The sequence below is a fragment of the Paramacrobiotus metropolitanus genome, unplaced genomic scaffold (genome assembly GCF_019649055.1).
Source record: "Paramacrobiotus metropolitanus isolate TYO unplaced genomic scaffold, Prichtersi_v1.0 Parri_scaffold0000041, whole genome shotgun sequence".
NCBI classification, from domain to species: Eukaryota; Metazoa; Tardigrada; class Eutardigrada; order Parachela; family Macrobiotidae; genus Paramacrobiotus; species Paramacrobiotus metropolitanus.
The window spans coordinates 263,546-279,199 of NW_026570261.1; the positions used below are offsets into that span (position 1 = coordinate 263,546).

At 41.8% G+C, this 15,654-nt stretch overlaps 2 protein-coding genes and 1 non-coding gene across 3 annotated transcripts; 2 read left to right on the forward strand and 1 right to left on the reverse strand.

Annotated features, from left to right (window-relative positions):
- Nucleotides 1-3,688: 3,688 nt before the first annotated feature.
- Nucleotides 3,689-5,379, forward strand: LOC129590667 (uncharacterized). The gene has a single exon (XM_055486005.1). It carries the CDS (start codon nucleotides 4,309-4,311, stop codon nucleotides 4,927-4,929), a length of 621 nt encoding a protein of 206 aa, XP_055341980.1. The 5' UTR covers nucleotides 3,689-4,308; the 3' UTR covers nucleotides 4,930-5,379.
- A 2,218-nt stretch (nucleotides 5,380-7,597) lies between these two features.
- On the forward strand, nucleotides 7,598-7,669 carry Trnaq-cug (transfer RNA glutamine (anticodon CUG)). Its single transcript has one exon. It is a non-coding gene; the product is annotated as a tRNA-Gln (tRNA).
- A 4,958-nt stretch (nucleotides 7,670-12,627) lies between these two features.
- LOC129590672 (inactive non-canonical poly(A) RNA polymerase protein Trf4-2-like) lies at nucleotides 12,628-15,133 on the reverse strand. The gene is made up of 2 exons (XM_055486015.1): nucleotides 14,516-15,133; nucleotides 12,628-13,452 (listed from the first exon to the last, which is right to left on the reverse strand). The coding sequence occupies exons 1-2, from the start codon at nucleotides 14,924-14,926 to the stop codon at nucleotides 12,871-12,873; spliced, it is 993 nt and encodes a 330-aa protein (XP_055341990.1). The 5' UTR covers nucleotides 14,927-15,133; the 3' UTR covers nucleotides 12,628-12,870.
- Between the last annotated feature and the right edge of the window lie 521 nt (nucleotides 15,134-15,654).

The window sequence follows — 15,654 nt, forward strand, 5'->3', positions numbered from 1 at the left end:
GAATGTCTCCCGGCGCGCCATGCACAACTTCACTCGAAATCCAACAGCCGACGTCTGGATACTTAGTGTGAACAACACCACTGCACTAACATCATTATAATTTACTTAAACTAAACTACTTTATGGTAACATTAATCATAGTTAAATACAGAATACTATTGCGATAGTTATTATTATTGTTTAAGAATTTAAGTTAATAACGTAATTTACTGTTAGGATTATGATTATAACCATATAGCTAACTAAATAAAAACATAAGTTTGTTGTTGTAATGGGTTTAACGTTGTTGTAATTATAGTCGTAATTATTGTTGTGTTCCAGATGTTATTGTTTATTGTAGCTACGCCGAATTATTGATGTTTAGAGTGTTTGTAAATAATAATATGTCTGTTATTCATAAACAAGATGTTAATGTTTGTCCGGTGACCATTTCAACGCTTCTTTTCTTCTGATATACAGCAGCAGCAGGAATATCTGCAGCAGCGCCTGCAGCGCCGATGGTATGGGCTGGTTGCCATAATAATCAAAATAATAATTTTTTAATGGATTAATATACTGATTACTGAGCATAATAATTCTGACTTTGGAAATATTTTATTTTTATTAAATATGGCCTTTGCTAAATTTAAAGGTGCTGTATAGGAAAATATAAAAATCGCAGTAGGTGGTACTAATTTCCCGGTATTGCTGTTTATTTTTTTATTACAGAATTGCCGATGTGTGTGGTTAGTACTTACTGTTCTGGTTGTCTGGTTCAGAGTTGTAATATTAGTAAAACTGTATTTTATGTACAAAAAGTTTCCAAAGGCTCGGACAATAACCTGACGGTTGCTGTGCACATTCAGACAGTGCATTTTAAATTTTGTTTTAATTGCCATATTACTTTCAGCATCCGGATGTTGCGCTCCCAAATGTGTAGTTACGGTCCGGTTACAAGTCAATATAGACAAATGTGTTGGCTACACGTATACATGATTTAAAACAATGCAAAAATATTTCGAGACGGGCGAAAACGAAAGGTTTCGTTGAATGTATACAAAGCTGTGCCGGGCCATTTCCTTGAACAAAATCTGTACGAAGTATGGGACTTTCTAGGATCTTCGATCCTATAATTTGGTCGCGCGTTGCCGGAGTCATCCATCAGTGTAGTTACCGGTGCTGTCGTGTTAGCAATATATGCGGCATCTATCCATAACAAAAACCTTTCCGGTAATCGAGACTACTGCACTTTTTGACAGCATTATATCATGACAATGTTTAGTACTAGTATCGTACGACATAGTAATTATGGCCGATTTGTGACGACTCTGTAGTATTTTATGCACTGCTACTTATTATACGAGGTACTGATTATCCAAGTGCCGTTATTATACGAATATATTTTATTTCACGTCGGCTGATGTTTGGCCGCTGCTGAGGTGCAACCGATTTGTTCGTTTTCGCACCGTGGTTGATATACATATGTTTCGAGTGGGTTTCGGAATATTATACATTCATCTACGCGTCGACATTTTTCCGCACTACACCGCTTACTGCCGCCAGTAATTCCGCATATCTGTGTAAAATATATTCCGTATATAATTACTGTGTGCATGTAGATATTCTATAATACTAGATTACTGAATAATGCATCGAAACGCAAGCTATAGCGCTCCCTTACCATCGCTTTAATGTAACCACATTCATGCTTTTTTTCCCCAAATTCGTTAGGCTGCCTACACAGTTACGAGTTTTCGTATATTTGTTTATTTTATGCATCCTCAGATTCACCGGATATATGTTGTAGTACGAGTACAGTTCATGGGAAAACATGCAAAGCTTTTCGATATTTTTCCAGCGTTACTTTGCTCAATACAGGCCGTTGCTTATTACCAAAATTATTATCCATTAATGCGCGGTATCTGTACATCTACGAGTAGTGATTTTTTGTTCACCCAATGCAGATACAATTTATTCTCTGTTAATTTTATTACAGTTAATTTTAACATAAAAAAGTACAACTACATATTTCTAATTTCGGCCGGTGCCGACAAAAGGTCATAATTAAAACTTTTCAGCGCAAAGCTTAATGTAAATAAATTCTTCAGCTTTCGCACTGGGGTGGTGGTCTGATTGTGCGGTACATGTAAAAGATCGCGTCCGCCACGAGCGGCTGGACGCTTCACATTCTTACAAGCACAGTAGCGTCACAGTACGTACTTTTGTGGCTTATGTGGAAGCGAGCGGTTCGGTATACCACCGGTTTTTTAACCAGTTTGCGCGTTGTGCTTTATTACGGGGAGAAATACATATATTGTACCGATCTAACGTACTACAATAAATTATTATTGTCGTAAATTGTTTCACGATATTCACGTTTTATCGAATGACTGTGTGTACTATGGACTAGCATCGTACTACAATATTTAATCTCATGATCGGTACGAGTTTGACCACTGACAATGGGTGCAGTGTAGCTTATTTATAAGCTGCCACGTTCCATCATACACGTAACAACTGCTTGTGGGAAGTCGTACGTGATTGATCTACTTCCTGCGGCGATGGATGCCGGTACAATTGTGTGCGTTGCAAAGTTCCGCCACGAATAAACTGCCGAAAAACGGCAATCATGCATTGAGCGCCATACGGGTTACATGCTTCATAGTTCATACAATACAGACGACGGAGAAATCGATCGCCGCTGGCATATATGTCGATCTCGCAGCTAGACAAAAATTATTCCGAAATGTAAAGCGGATAAAAAGAAACCTTGATGCGTGGTTATGCGTGACACTTGGAGAGATCGTTAAGGTTTTTTCATTAAGTGGAGTGGTGCTGCACGTTCATGGCAATTACATACTGTTGCAGTTAGCCCAAACCGGTAGTGATTAAAGTTCATCAAAATTTTCTATTCTAGTAAGTATAATATATTACTGTAATTCTGGAACACGATACCTAATTATGTAATACTGTCAATTTTTTTTAAAAATATTTTATAACATGCGCTGTAAGGAATTTAAATTTTGTTGGCGGTATTTTTGTCATCAATCAACAGTAATTTATACAATTATGTATTTATTCGTAATATTTTAAAATTCTTTATTTTGAATATTTTTCTATTACAGTACAATCAAACGAGTGAATTTTGTACCAGCGATTTTCAAGTTATTGATAATGTTACGAATGGTATCAAATAATTGCAAATATTCGTTCGAATAATAAAGAAAAACCAAGAAGAATACTCGTATTAAGAAATAAATATAATAAAAAAAATTGTTATTTTCAAGTTTTTCGCTAGTGGAAATCAATAAAATCTACGCCCATATTGTTAAATAATCGCTGCCTTATTTAGGCCTGACAATTCCCGTTAGCGGGTTGGGCACGGTTTCCCGGAACCCCGTTTCCCGCAGTAGGCGTTGCATAACGGCGGCCTAATCCGGTCCTTTATTACCCTGTAATAAGGTGCCTGTCATTCCCACCGTGTCTGTTACACGGTGATTAATCAGCCTCCGTCGGCGATGGTACATTCACTAACCCGCGGATACACCGTGCAACCGGTAGTACTGTGGATGACTATACAACAGCATCCTTTGCGGAAACCGCGAAGAAGACGGCAGCAGTATGATTACAACGCCGGTACGTACAGTACACGCTGTGTATATGCCGGCAGCTGATTACGAAAATGCGCACGTGGCGCTGCAAGATAACCTGTCTATCCACACGGGCCACGGCCGATATTGACATACACACACACGCAAATATGCGACGGCCGACGCACACACATATATACACACATAGCGTTGCGGATTTATCGGCGTTTTACTGCATCGTGTACTGCAGTATTCCGTAGTTGGACCCACAAATTTTTATTATTGGTAAACTTCTTCTTCATCGTCCCCGGTTCGGGTGTTTAGCACTCGCGGTGTGTGTCTCTCGCGGTTTGTTCAGCGAGAGCTACCGTGGTATGTGCTAAATAACAGGAAGAACGGCAACAGGGACCGCTGTGATCCAGAGCTGTTTATCAGATAATTATTATACAAAGCGCCCACTCATTGCTTTCAACCATGTTCTAGTCAGCCCACAACCAGGGGCCACAGATCTTGTTATTCCCGGGGAACGGTGTGTGTATTATTATGTCTAGTGGTTCCCACCTCCGCACATGGATGACCGGACCTTCGCCAAGCCCCTCCCCCATCCGTCCAGCCCCCGTCCGCGTGGGCCCCTATCAACAAGCAGCAGCAGTCGCTATCCGGACTTCCCCGCCAGCCCCCGCACTTCATTAACCCCCTCCCGTCCTTCTCCCCTCGTCCCCCCGACCCGGAGGTCGCCATGCCCCCCTATCAGCCCGTGACGATCATGGGCCCCATCGGCTATTACCATTCGCGTTTCTATGGCCTCCCGACCTTCCCTCCGGACCGCTACATCAACAGCATGGAGCCGGCGCCCCCGATTCTTCCCCTGTGGAATCTCTACCCGGTCCCGGCCAGCCCCGAGTCGCCCGCGCCGCGCAACCATACCAGCGTCATCTGCCACACGGACAAGACCAAACTCTCGCCCAGTATTATCCAGAAAGCCCCGTCCTTTCCGACGTCCCCGGGACCCTCCCGGGGACCGGAAGTCAACGGCCCCGGACACCGGCGTCGGCGTGCCCTGAAGCGGAAACACAGCGACGCCGGGTCCTCGTGGTCCAATTCCCATACGGATGAATCCGGTGGCCGCTCGACGTCGCACGCCGTGTACGCCAAATTCAACCGGGAACGCCGGAAGAAATACATCGGCGATATGGAGTTGTATCGAATAAGTATGCGCAAAGCCATCGCCGAGTCGCGGGTGCGCATGGACCGGATGCAGGGCGAGAAGCGGGTGCTGGACGCGGAGATTGGACAGCTGCGGGAGAAACTCGCCGGCAATGACCAGCTCATGGCCGTCTTGAAAAATCTCACTCGGTAAAAAAAATGCGGACTGGTTTTTTTATATATGTACATAATTAAATTTTATTTTTTTGGCATTGATGTATATATTTCCATGACCGGAGCAGTATCATAGAAAATTAATTATGAAGATGTTCCAACAACTGGAGTGGCATTTTTACTGGCATCACCGGATCGATTCGGTATTGATTTTGCAAGGCATGCCGTGCACGCATCGTAATTACGGTATCGAGCTTTTTGCCTGTATAGCTCCGATTAATTCCATCAGCAGACGGAGGCGTGCATGCTTCAACGATTTTTGCCGGGATAATTTCGTTGTTTTGATGTTTGGATATTTGTTTTTATTTTTTTTCTGTTCAGTGTATATATTTTTTTATAAAAGAGCACAAGTGAAAACACGCACAGATTTTCTATAAAATTGACCAGTTACCAACGCTGCAATGATTGGAAATTAAAGGAAATCTGAAGTCCCATCGGGTATAATTTCGTGGTTATGTATATGTCGAGGGAACTACCGATTACTGTAACTGAAATAACGTATAATTTCTCACTGTGACGTAGAAATACAATTACATTAATATTTGGCTAAGAGCTACCGGGAAAATTGGCAAAACCAAAATACACCGCTGCGATAGAGCGGCACTCAACCAGCGCCGTGCTTTATTGGGACAATTAATAGAGTGCAGTAGGACCGCAATAAATTATTATGATCGATCGGATAGTAAATTACCTACGTAGACATGGAAAAAATTCAACACGCGATTAATGCAGGCTAATGGAAATTTCAGCAACAAAATTATCACATACGGCGGAGCGTATTTTGCCGGTATAATAACATTCTAATTCGCAGATACATGGCTCTGATTTCTTCTTAATGCAGAAACCAAAGGTAAGCTTAAATTCTATGCATATAATAATAATTCTGGTTAGCCGTTCTTTGATACGTTAGTTTTTGTTAGTAAATTTCATTTTATGAGTATATTTTTTATATTTTATTCCATACTCTGCTGCGTCATTAAACTCTCCCAAATAAAATATGCTTCACCCTAAAGTCTCGTCATGACTTTTGAACGTTTGTATAACGAAAATACTCTGGACGTTTTGCAGTTAATTTTTAAATTATTTCTGTTGGTCAGTAGTTAAAGTGATACTTGAAATTATGTGCGTATTTGAGGTTTCAGTAGGCGTGTTTTATAAGTATTTTTAATATGGTTGCATTTGATTGGCCACGTTTAAAAATGATGTATTTACGAAGTATACATGTACAGTTGCATGTAAAATAAATCATATTATCTTTATCGAGTTAAATGACCATACTTTCTGTATAATTTGTGTGAAAACGCACTTTTTGCCACCAGACATTTTAATTTAAGAACTTTACATGCCGACAGACATGCTAGCACCTGGATCAAGAGAATGTTCAAAACATTTCCCAGAAACCTAATATAGTAATGCTGCCTAGAGAAATCTGGGGCTGAAAATTCCGAGTATCTGGAAAATATACATTACATAGATTTGTTAATGCATGGTTGACTAACATTTCCTTCAGCGCAATTAACTGCATGTCTAATACGCAGCCGAAATGTTGGCAAACGGTATTACGATACGCAAGTGTACGACCGCGTGAATTAAGCGAATATTGCCAAATTTTGAATCAAAAATGCCGGGATACTGTATTTTGTACTCGTATACGTATCTGTTGCACAATATAACACGTAGACTCGTATACATAGTGTTTTGCGTACGCATATGAATCACTCCCAGTTCGATAAAAAATTTGCGGAAATATTTAGCTTTACTTTAAATACATATTTGACCAAACGGAACATTCTTGTTCCTTGCCAATCTTACGGAACACACTGGCATTTTATTGTGTTAATTCTGGCATTTTTTCCAATTTTAAAATAAATTTTAAAATTTTGAAATTCATTTTAAAATTTGAAAAACACCATGGAAACCTGGACGTTGAGTGTTAAAACTTTCTTTATACGTATGTGCCTTTTTCTGCAAAATTTGAAAGAGATCGGTTCACAATGAGGCTTTTGGTACACCTTCTTGCATCTAACCTTTTCGGAATCATATTTCACTTCATAATTTCCCAACCGGATGTTGCGCGCACAACGATTTTCGCACCAACGTGTACTAATCATTTGGCTAGAGAATGCAACAAAACGATGCATAAAAGTGTTTGGGTGTGCGCGAAAGTGGAGGTTTTCGTATATGGACTCAAACTGGCACAAAAATGTAGCGGGCCATTTCCCCTAATATGGAGAAATACAAGTCCGACACTACCTGCAAAATTCGTAGATATAGTTTTTATTCGGCAACAGCCCGTACTCAATGACAAAAAGCCTGCGCAGATTTAAACTAATTAAAATGATTGAATTTTAAAAATGATTGAATTATTCGTAGATATTGATCTGTATCAAATGTCATTGGGAATTTGCAAAGATTATTAATTTAGAATGCAGTGTTTTACTTCTCCGTCTTTTTAAGACGATTACCCGTTGGTTTCATTTTCATCCAAGTTGTAATCAGCATTTTCTCCTAGAAGCATGTGCCCAAAAGGTTTTACGCACCTAACGTAAGTGGTTGGGGAATTTTTGTGCGTACCGGCTCAGCGTTTTCACGCAAAACACTAATTGATCCTTTTATTGCGGTGGTTAAACTATGGCGTTTAGAGCTGAGGGCGTATGGTGTAGCGGCTAGCACGTCGGACTCTGAATCCGTCGACCCGAGTTCGATTCTCGGTATGCCCTCTTTTTTTGCTTTTTTATGTGCCAAAACCTTTCCAGATAAATGTTTTTTGTAAAGGATCAGTTATAAACCTGTTTTGTGCAAGATTCATTAAGAAATTAATTGGATACCGCCCGTTCTTCCGCATCCACAGCTGTACGCGTGTATTGCGCATACCCGTTCTGTGCATGGTATGTAGGTACAGTCACTACAGTGATACGGTACGTACTATCCGTCTATGTACTATCTTTACGTACTATCCGTACATACTGGAGATGCGAATGCAGTTTAAACGTTGCATTGACTTCATAATTATTCAAATACATGCTATCAAGCTTAGATATTGCGCACTGCACGTCTGCACTCTGCACACTGTCTATCACAAAAATGCTCAATTCAGTGTTTTTCCATGTTTAAGCGCCAGGTACATATTTACTATTGGTAGATTAAAAACATTTGAAAAATCGAAGTCATCTATAAATCATAGAAATCTTCATTTATTAGGCCACAAAGCCATCAGTACAGATACTTAAGGCAAAAAGACAAAAGCAAAAAAAGTACAGCAAACAGGTAAATATTGCAGAAAGGTGCATTCGCGAAATGCGACTTATTAAAATGATTCGAATTCAAATCTGGCATCGTAAAGCAGCGCCATATTCTGCCATTTAAACACGCTCCAGCCGGGAGACGGCAGCAGTACAGGGAACTGGGAAACCGATCGAGTAAAGTGGTTTTCCCTCCTACATAAAAAAATTTAGGTTGGCGGAAGCACCATTTGTCTTATTTATTACACGTTACAGTACCTCTAAATCGCTGTGCAGTTGTTTCTGTTTACAGAGGTCGTGACAGTGGCACATGTTAGATGATCCAGCCGATTTTCCTAATAAAAGCATATGTCACGCATATCATATTAATTTATGTTAATATCTAGTTTATTATATTAAAATTTTTTTAAAAAATATAATTATAAAAAAAATCTGTTAAATTTATTACAAGCATTAAGAAAGGTAAAAAAAGATACCAGGAATGAAACTCACCGAAGAGTGCCTACACTGGGACAATGTACAAAATGTACCGCGTGCATGAAGCATGAAGTATGTTTTCGCTTCGTCATAATACTGCAGAATCGCCTAAATTACAAATAAAAATAAATACGGTTTCCTGCTGTGCCTGGCTATGCAGAACAAAGGTGACCTTTAGCTGGCTTATCTAACAATTGCCGCGTTGTTCCGTATACATATTATTATATATAATTGCTGTTAATAATTGTGGTCATACTGATTCCATAAAACTATATCAAGGACACCGAGAGCAAGGTTAATACATCCGTGCACTGCGATACGTGAGCCAGCAACGGTATGGCAACTGGATGCGAATGCACGGCAGACGGCATCTCCAACTTGTGATATTTAAGTAATTGATCCTGCATTCCTGCTTCCTGAGCCGACCAGCTGATATAACGATCCGCGGTATTGTGATTAAAACGTTCCCAACCAGTCTCCATGGGAAGTGTTCCAACATCATTTCCGGATTACTCATAATCTAATAAGGAACGGAAAGGTCACCGCATGACCGAGCCTTCGACAACAACTCGAAGCATCACATGCGCTACGTATTGTGATTCAAACATGTAGACACTGGCTTTGGTTAAGGAAATGGCTTGCTTTGGTTAGTTCGGTTGTTAACTTGCCTGGAACAGACCAACTTGCACAAACGAAAGTACTGTACTGTTACCCTGCACTTGCCGAAGTTTCGTACAGTGTGCGCAGTTAGGTGCTGTATGCCGTCTATGTGAAATTGTGAATCGTGATAGCGATTGTACAACGTACGCCTCGCTGCACCACTGAAACTTTCGGCAAGTGCAGGGTAACAGTACAGTAACGAAACCTTCCACAAGAAATAATATATTTGTCAACAGCCTGCATCTGTCTTGGTATATAAGCGGACGCGTGGCCCAACTGCGGCAATATGCTACAGAGTCAAACGTCATTTGCTAGCTCTCTTCCGCACTTAGCAGTTCCGCTGCCTAAACCTCTACCGACGACAAAATGCAGGCTACCTATCTCATTGTCTTGGCCTTGTTCTTCTTCGTCGTGTGCGTCTCCGCCGCTTATGATCTGGTTCGGGACCCCTGTTTCAAAGCTCCCTGCACTGATAAAGTCCAGTGCCCTAATATTAACTCGTGCGGTGGCTCCCAGGGTGCTTCCGTGTCCCTCTTCCCTGGCAGTGAATCCTGATCGTGTCGTCGAAATCTCCGACAGGATGCACCTGGCTCCGGCGTCCATGGGGGTTGCTTCGGGATGCCCACGGGTCCGTTGTCGAGCCGGCAGTTTCAACGCGATGAAGCGCGTCACTCTCGATCAGAACTATGCACCCATAGAGATGTACAGAATGCATCGCATCGTTTATATATATATATATATATATATATATATATATATATATATATATATATATATATATATTTTGGGCCGGAAGTAAAAAGCGCTGCGAGGTCTTCCCGCCGTTTTCTCCAGTATCCAGCCGCTCATGGGTGCAGCGAAACTTCCTCGGCGCATCGCGTAGTAGGCACCGCAGGTCCTGCTGAATGACAAACGTTCCATCGGATACCAAAAGGGAATCCGCTTTGTAGTCCAGCTCCTGGCCGAAGAGCTGGAGAAATCCCAGTAAATAACTCGCCCAGCTGTCGGTTCGCTGAAGGAAACTAATGACCATTAGTGATACGATGTACGAGTTGCAGCTGCCGATGTTGTTATTGGTTAGGTAACGACGTCGGATGAGCTCTTTGAGAACGACGAGGAGGCGAGCGAAATGAGGATAGGCACGGACAACGGACTGGATCCATTTTCTGTTGTGGAGTCCCCGGTGCAGAATGTACTGTACTGCACCCTAGAACAAGGAGCCAGCAGCTCGTCAGCAATATAATGTAGCCCGTTACTTTTCGTAAGCAGCGTTTCTTTTGGATGTTACCTGTGGGTAACGGAAATGTCACTTCTGTGTTGGGCACTTTGCTTTTTTACTCGAGGCGAGATAAAGGTTTTGATTTTTTAATATTCCCTGTAGTGATGGTAGCTCACTTCCTGATGCTCGAGTACCTAAGGCTCAGTAAAGGAGACAGAGTCAGTTTTACAATTCTGCGATTAGGTGGTTAAAATTTCACAAAACAGCCGCAATTTTCTATTGTCCGGCTTGTTGTTTCAGCGTTTATTAACGTACTCCGCAATTTATTAATCAGATATAGAGATATAGAGATATAGAATCAACTGATGCCATGCTGAAGAAACCGAAGGAGCCGGTAGGACGGTAAGACCAATAAGCTGATAAGGTTCGCACTGCTATCGTTTATTTACTCATGAGTACGAAAAGGTTGCTAAAAACATGCTGAGTGCGCTTCATGCATGCAGAGAGATGCAGGCGCACAGGTACAAGTTCTGTAATCAAATGTGCAGTACAATACCATAGGAAATAGCCCAGGATCACGGATTGGATTAGGCAAATAGAGACGGTTATATTTATATATGACTTAGATCATACATTTGTATTTGTTCATACATACGCTCACTTGACTTTGGGGCGAGTTATGAATATATACAAGTAAATTATCGGTACAACAATAGTTTTGAAAAATCTGATGACCATTTTATGCTTTTTTGTGGTTAATAATTATTAAGTGCTTTGAATGATTTGGTAACTGGTTAAATGGTTTTGTCTGAGATCACCATTCTTGTACGAGGTTTGCCTGCGAACGGTAAAACTACTTCGGTTCGGCATTAAAGTTAAAAAAAAGTATAATACAGCCAAAGGACACTGCTTTTTAATAAGATGGGATGGGAAAACACCAAAAATATTGGCTTCGTTTTCGTGTCTTTAAAACTTGCATGCACAACGAGCAGTAGCAATTTCCATTTGTAGGAAGCAAAGGCCTGCCGCTTGTTAGGCAAACTGAGCATTGGCATAACAGCGTCATATGATGACGAACATAACTTTAAGTAAACACTGGTAGGTAAAACATGCGAGCCGTGAAGCTATCGTACAGAATGCATAAAACACATTATACATGAATAATTATAAATTTATAATATACGTGAGTTATTTACAGTATACGTGAATTATTTATCTATACAGTGCACACATCGCCAACCGAAAATAAACGCTGCGACCTCCTTCATCTGGCTTTCAATAATGACCGCATAAGGGAGCCGCTCATCTCGATGGTAGCATTGACCTTTTCAACTGAAGCATTGAATGATGCGGTAAAATCATCGGCATTGGTGCGATTACTCCAGCAGATGGACGTTTGTGGCTGTCCCACAACACACACAATCTCGATGCAGATCAACAGCAGCCATGCCGTGCTCAGGAAACCACAGGTGACAACAACATACTGCCACAACATAGCTTTTCTCGATGAGAATGCTGAACCGTTTAAATTCGGTAACTGCTAACTCTCGTAACAATTAGCCCGTGCTGGTATAAACTAATTAAAACTATTCCGAATAAAGTGCAAAATGTAGTACGAATGCTGCAGATTTGCCGGAGATTGGTTTGTAAAATTAATGGAAGCATGTAAAGAAACTTGGACCGTTAATCCGCATAACTGCAAGTTACGGTGCCGGCTTTTGAGCTTTTATCGCCGCACAAAGCAGTACAGTCAGGATACCGACAAATTGCACTACAGGTGTGATCATAAATAAATTCAGTAAATGTGTTTACTGCGAATATCACAAAGCCTGACACTGCTTGAAAGTGGTAAATCGTAACAGTACATTATTGAATTATGGCGCGCTACTCGGCTGCGCTTTCATACTTTACAGCAGGAAATCTGGTTTTTGATACCTTATGAAAATATGCTGCCAGGCAGAATTTAATACAGATACCGTTTTTTACCGGCACTGTCAATATACGGCACTAAATTATCGTCGCGTTCTCGAAGTGCGTGAAATCATATTATTACTCTTCCCGGCATTATGGAATGATCTGGCAGAGACAACACTTTTTATTAGTAACGCGCAAGTGCTGACACGAACAATGCTTATTAAAGACACTAGCGAACATTCTGGCAAATCAAAGAAAATTATATATAGTCGATAGCGAATAACGAACGGACGCAATCAAGGAAAGTATAAAAAGCGTGGTTTCAAAGCAACAATTACTCAAAGAATTGGCGACAGCGTATCTTAATTAAGAACAGCACAAAAAAGGCAGCCGAAGCTAGATGCTTATGCTATAATGGACGGCTTAATGTAAAGCCGCATTTATTCTCTGAAAACATTTCGCCAAGTAAGTTGCTGCGAATAGTATTGTAGTACCGATCGTGCGCTGCCGGAATCAGGCGATTCAGCCGGTTGTACGCATCCGAGAATATGGCTTTAACCGCCAGAACGCCGCGCTCCGATGTCTTCGCAGCATCTTTTCCGGCATCCAACGGTTCCTGGATGCAGAGCAGCGTGCTGGGTTCCTCGTCCAGCACGCGCCGTAAATCGGATTTGTTGACAACGTCCCCATCCTGCGCCATCATGATAGCGTGGTCGCGGTAGTTGAAATCCTGTCCAAAGTACTTGAGAAATCTCAGCAACAGATCGCCCAGATTGTCGCCGGTGTTTTGGCGCTTCATGACAAAGCCAACGACCATCAGCGTCAGGACGTAGGAGCTGATACCGCCGGAGTTGATATCGGTGCGCTGGTGACGCCGAAGCAGCTCTTTCAGCACAACGACCAGGCGGGGCACGCTGGGGTACTGGCGGATTCGGGACTGGATCCATTCGGTGTTTTGCAGTCCGCGGTGCACGCTTCCTTCCTTCATACACTATGTACGTACAAGAAAATCAGAGTCAGGACAGTGAATTAAATGGGACGTTCACGTCATAAGCTACTGCTGAGTGGATTACATTACTGCATACAAAATAAAGGGAACCTACAGCGCTGTACACAGATATGGACAACAAGGTCATGAGCGTAATGCTGTAGATGTTTCGCAGTGAAGTACGAGTACATGTAGTGGTACTAACTGAGAATCTTGGCTGTACCAAAAAGTCGTGCTAGTGTTGTTGCAAGAGAAACATTTATGAGCTTCACCTCCGAAGCACGACAGTGCAATTTGACCGTTTCCGTCGCAAATTGAACAAACTGACCGTTTCCGGTCCTTACAGGTCTTACATTCTGGTTGTACTTGTAATCGTCCAAAAAGAGACTGCATGTCAAACACTTATTTAGAAATTCAATATCTGAACGGTTCATATAAACGACTACCGTGGCAACAACTTTATTCCAGTACGGTGGTAACTGGTTACTGGTTAGTGGTTACCGTGCATTGAGTACGTGGCATTACGCGCAAAAGGAGTGAAACGGTTCAGAACAAGAGAGTCATACAAGAACGCAAATTATGCCAAAATCCTATTTCATTTGACAGGGAAATCTAACCGATGCGCAGTGCTAAGACATTTCAGTGCTAAAACGCTTAAAAATCATATAATTATAAAAAAGACCAATACAGTGTGTAACGGATTTGGGCAGTTATAGCTTCACCATTTAACTGAACGCTGGTTTTTTGCGGTTCATTGAGTTTTGACGTTAAACTCTGAAGCGTAACTCGCTACCAAAAAAACTTAGCTCTAATGTAGCTCTCATAAAAATTATGTATATTGTGACTATTGCCTATGGTAACGTGGCTTGCGATATAACTCTAAACTCGGCTGACTTGCATGAATGAATAGCGTATCTCCTAGGGTAACTTGCACTCTCCCTGTAACGCTAAACGCTAACGGGGTGCGCATTTTCCATAACTGCCCAGGTCTGGACTGTACAACAGCACCAGTTATCTGCTATCATCGCAAATTCTCAATCATAACCCGACACCGACCGACCCTTACCGAAATGTCCAGTGTCAGCTGCGTCCGTTGATCCCGCACTTTCAGCACCGGTACGTTGGCACTGCTGATCAGGTTTACCGGGACCAGCGCGTAGGAATTACCGTTCGACATGACGCTCTGAAATGCTCGCAGGCAGCCGGCAGGATCGGATGCGTTACTATACCGTGTCGGCACCACGACCACCACATCAACGTCACTGGATGGTAACCCGCTCTCCGTCACGGAGCTGCCAAAGGCCTCCACCCTGATATCAGACCAGTTGTCGGTGAAGAACCGGCGCAAACGCTGCACCACCTCCGTTCGTTTGGTCTTTTCGCTGGCGTACCCGTGGATGTTGTTGTAGAAGGCGCTGATTTCGCCGTCAAGCGCACGGGTGAATGCCGCATAACCCTGATCGTTATAGCGTGCCATAGTCACAACGGAAATAGCGCAACTGTACGTAGTAAAGACAAAATTTCTTACAATGAATTCCAAAACCAGCGTAAGCTAATGTAACGACATGTACCACACTGGCACCGGTATATATAGCTGTAGTGTTGCGACCGACCGCAATTATGTCTTCCACGTCTTATGGAACATTTCTGGTCAACCGCACAATGCACAAAAATATGCAAACTGTGTCTTTCTGGATCAAAATGAAATCATAAGCAATCACGTTTACTCATTTTGCGATTAGAACGGCATGTGTTGTGTAGTGCATTCCTCCTGCTTCTTATCTTGTCTGTTGTCATGTCTGATAAGCTTCGCCGCTGTAACGGTTAACAAGACCAACAAGCCGGCAGCCGTTTATTGTATCATTTTGTCACGTACGAATACACATTAGAGACGGATGAATGATTTTTCCGCCTTTATCAGGGCATCATGAAAAAAAGCGGCGTAAATTTTCCGGCGCCACTTGGGTAGCGCTATCTCCGTAGTGTGTATGTGACTTGCCACGCCTTTCATTTGCTACAAGAAATTAGTGCTTGTAAAAAAATTAGGGTTTACAAATCATAGAATAACAAAACAGAAATCACAGAAAATATTAAAATTTTATATAAGAAATCACACTCATTCAGTTGTAATGAGATGAATTGACAATTAGACATAATTAGAATAATTGCACTTTGGTTCTACAGGTTGCTACCGGGAAATAAACC

Excerpts from the sequence above, each read along its gene's own strand:
- LOC129590667 (XM_055486005.1), top strand. The coding sequence starts at position 4,309 with ATGCCCCCCTATCAGCCCGTGACGATCATGGGCCCCATCGGCTATTAC.
- LOC129590672 (XM_055486015.1), bottom strand. The coding sequence starts at position 14,926 with ATGGCACGCTATAACGATCAGGGTTATGCGGCATTCACCCGTGCGCTT. Across the intron at positions 13,453-14,515 it reads AGCTGACACTGGACATTTCG|TGTATGAAGGAAGGAAGCGT; the intron begins GTAAGGGTCGGT and ends GTACGTACATAG.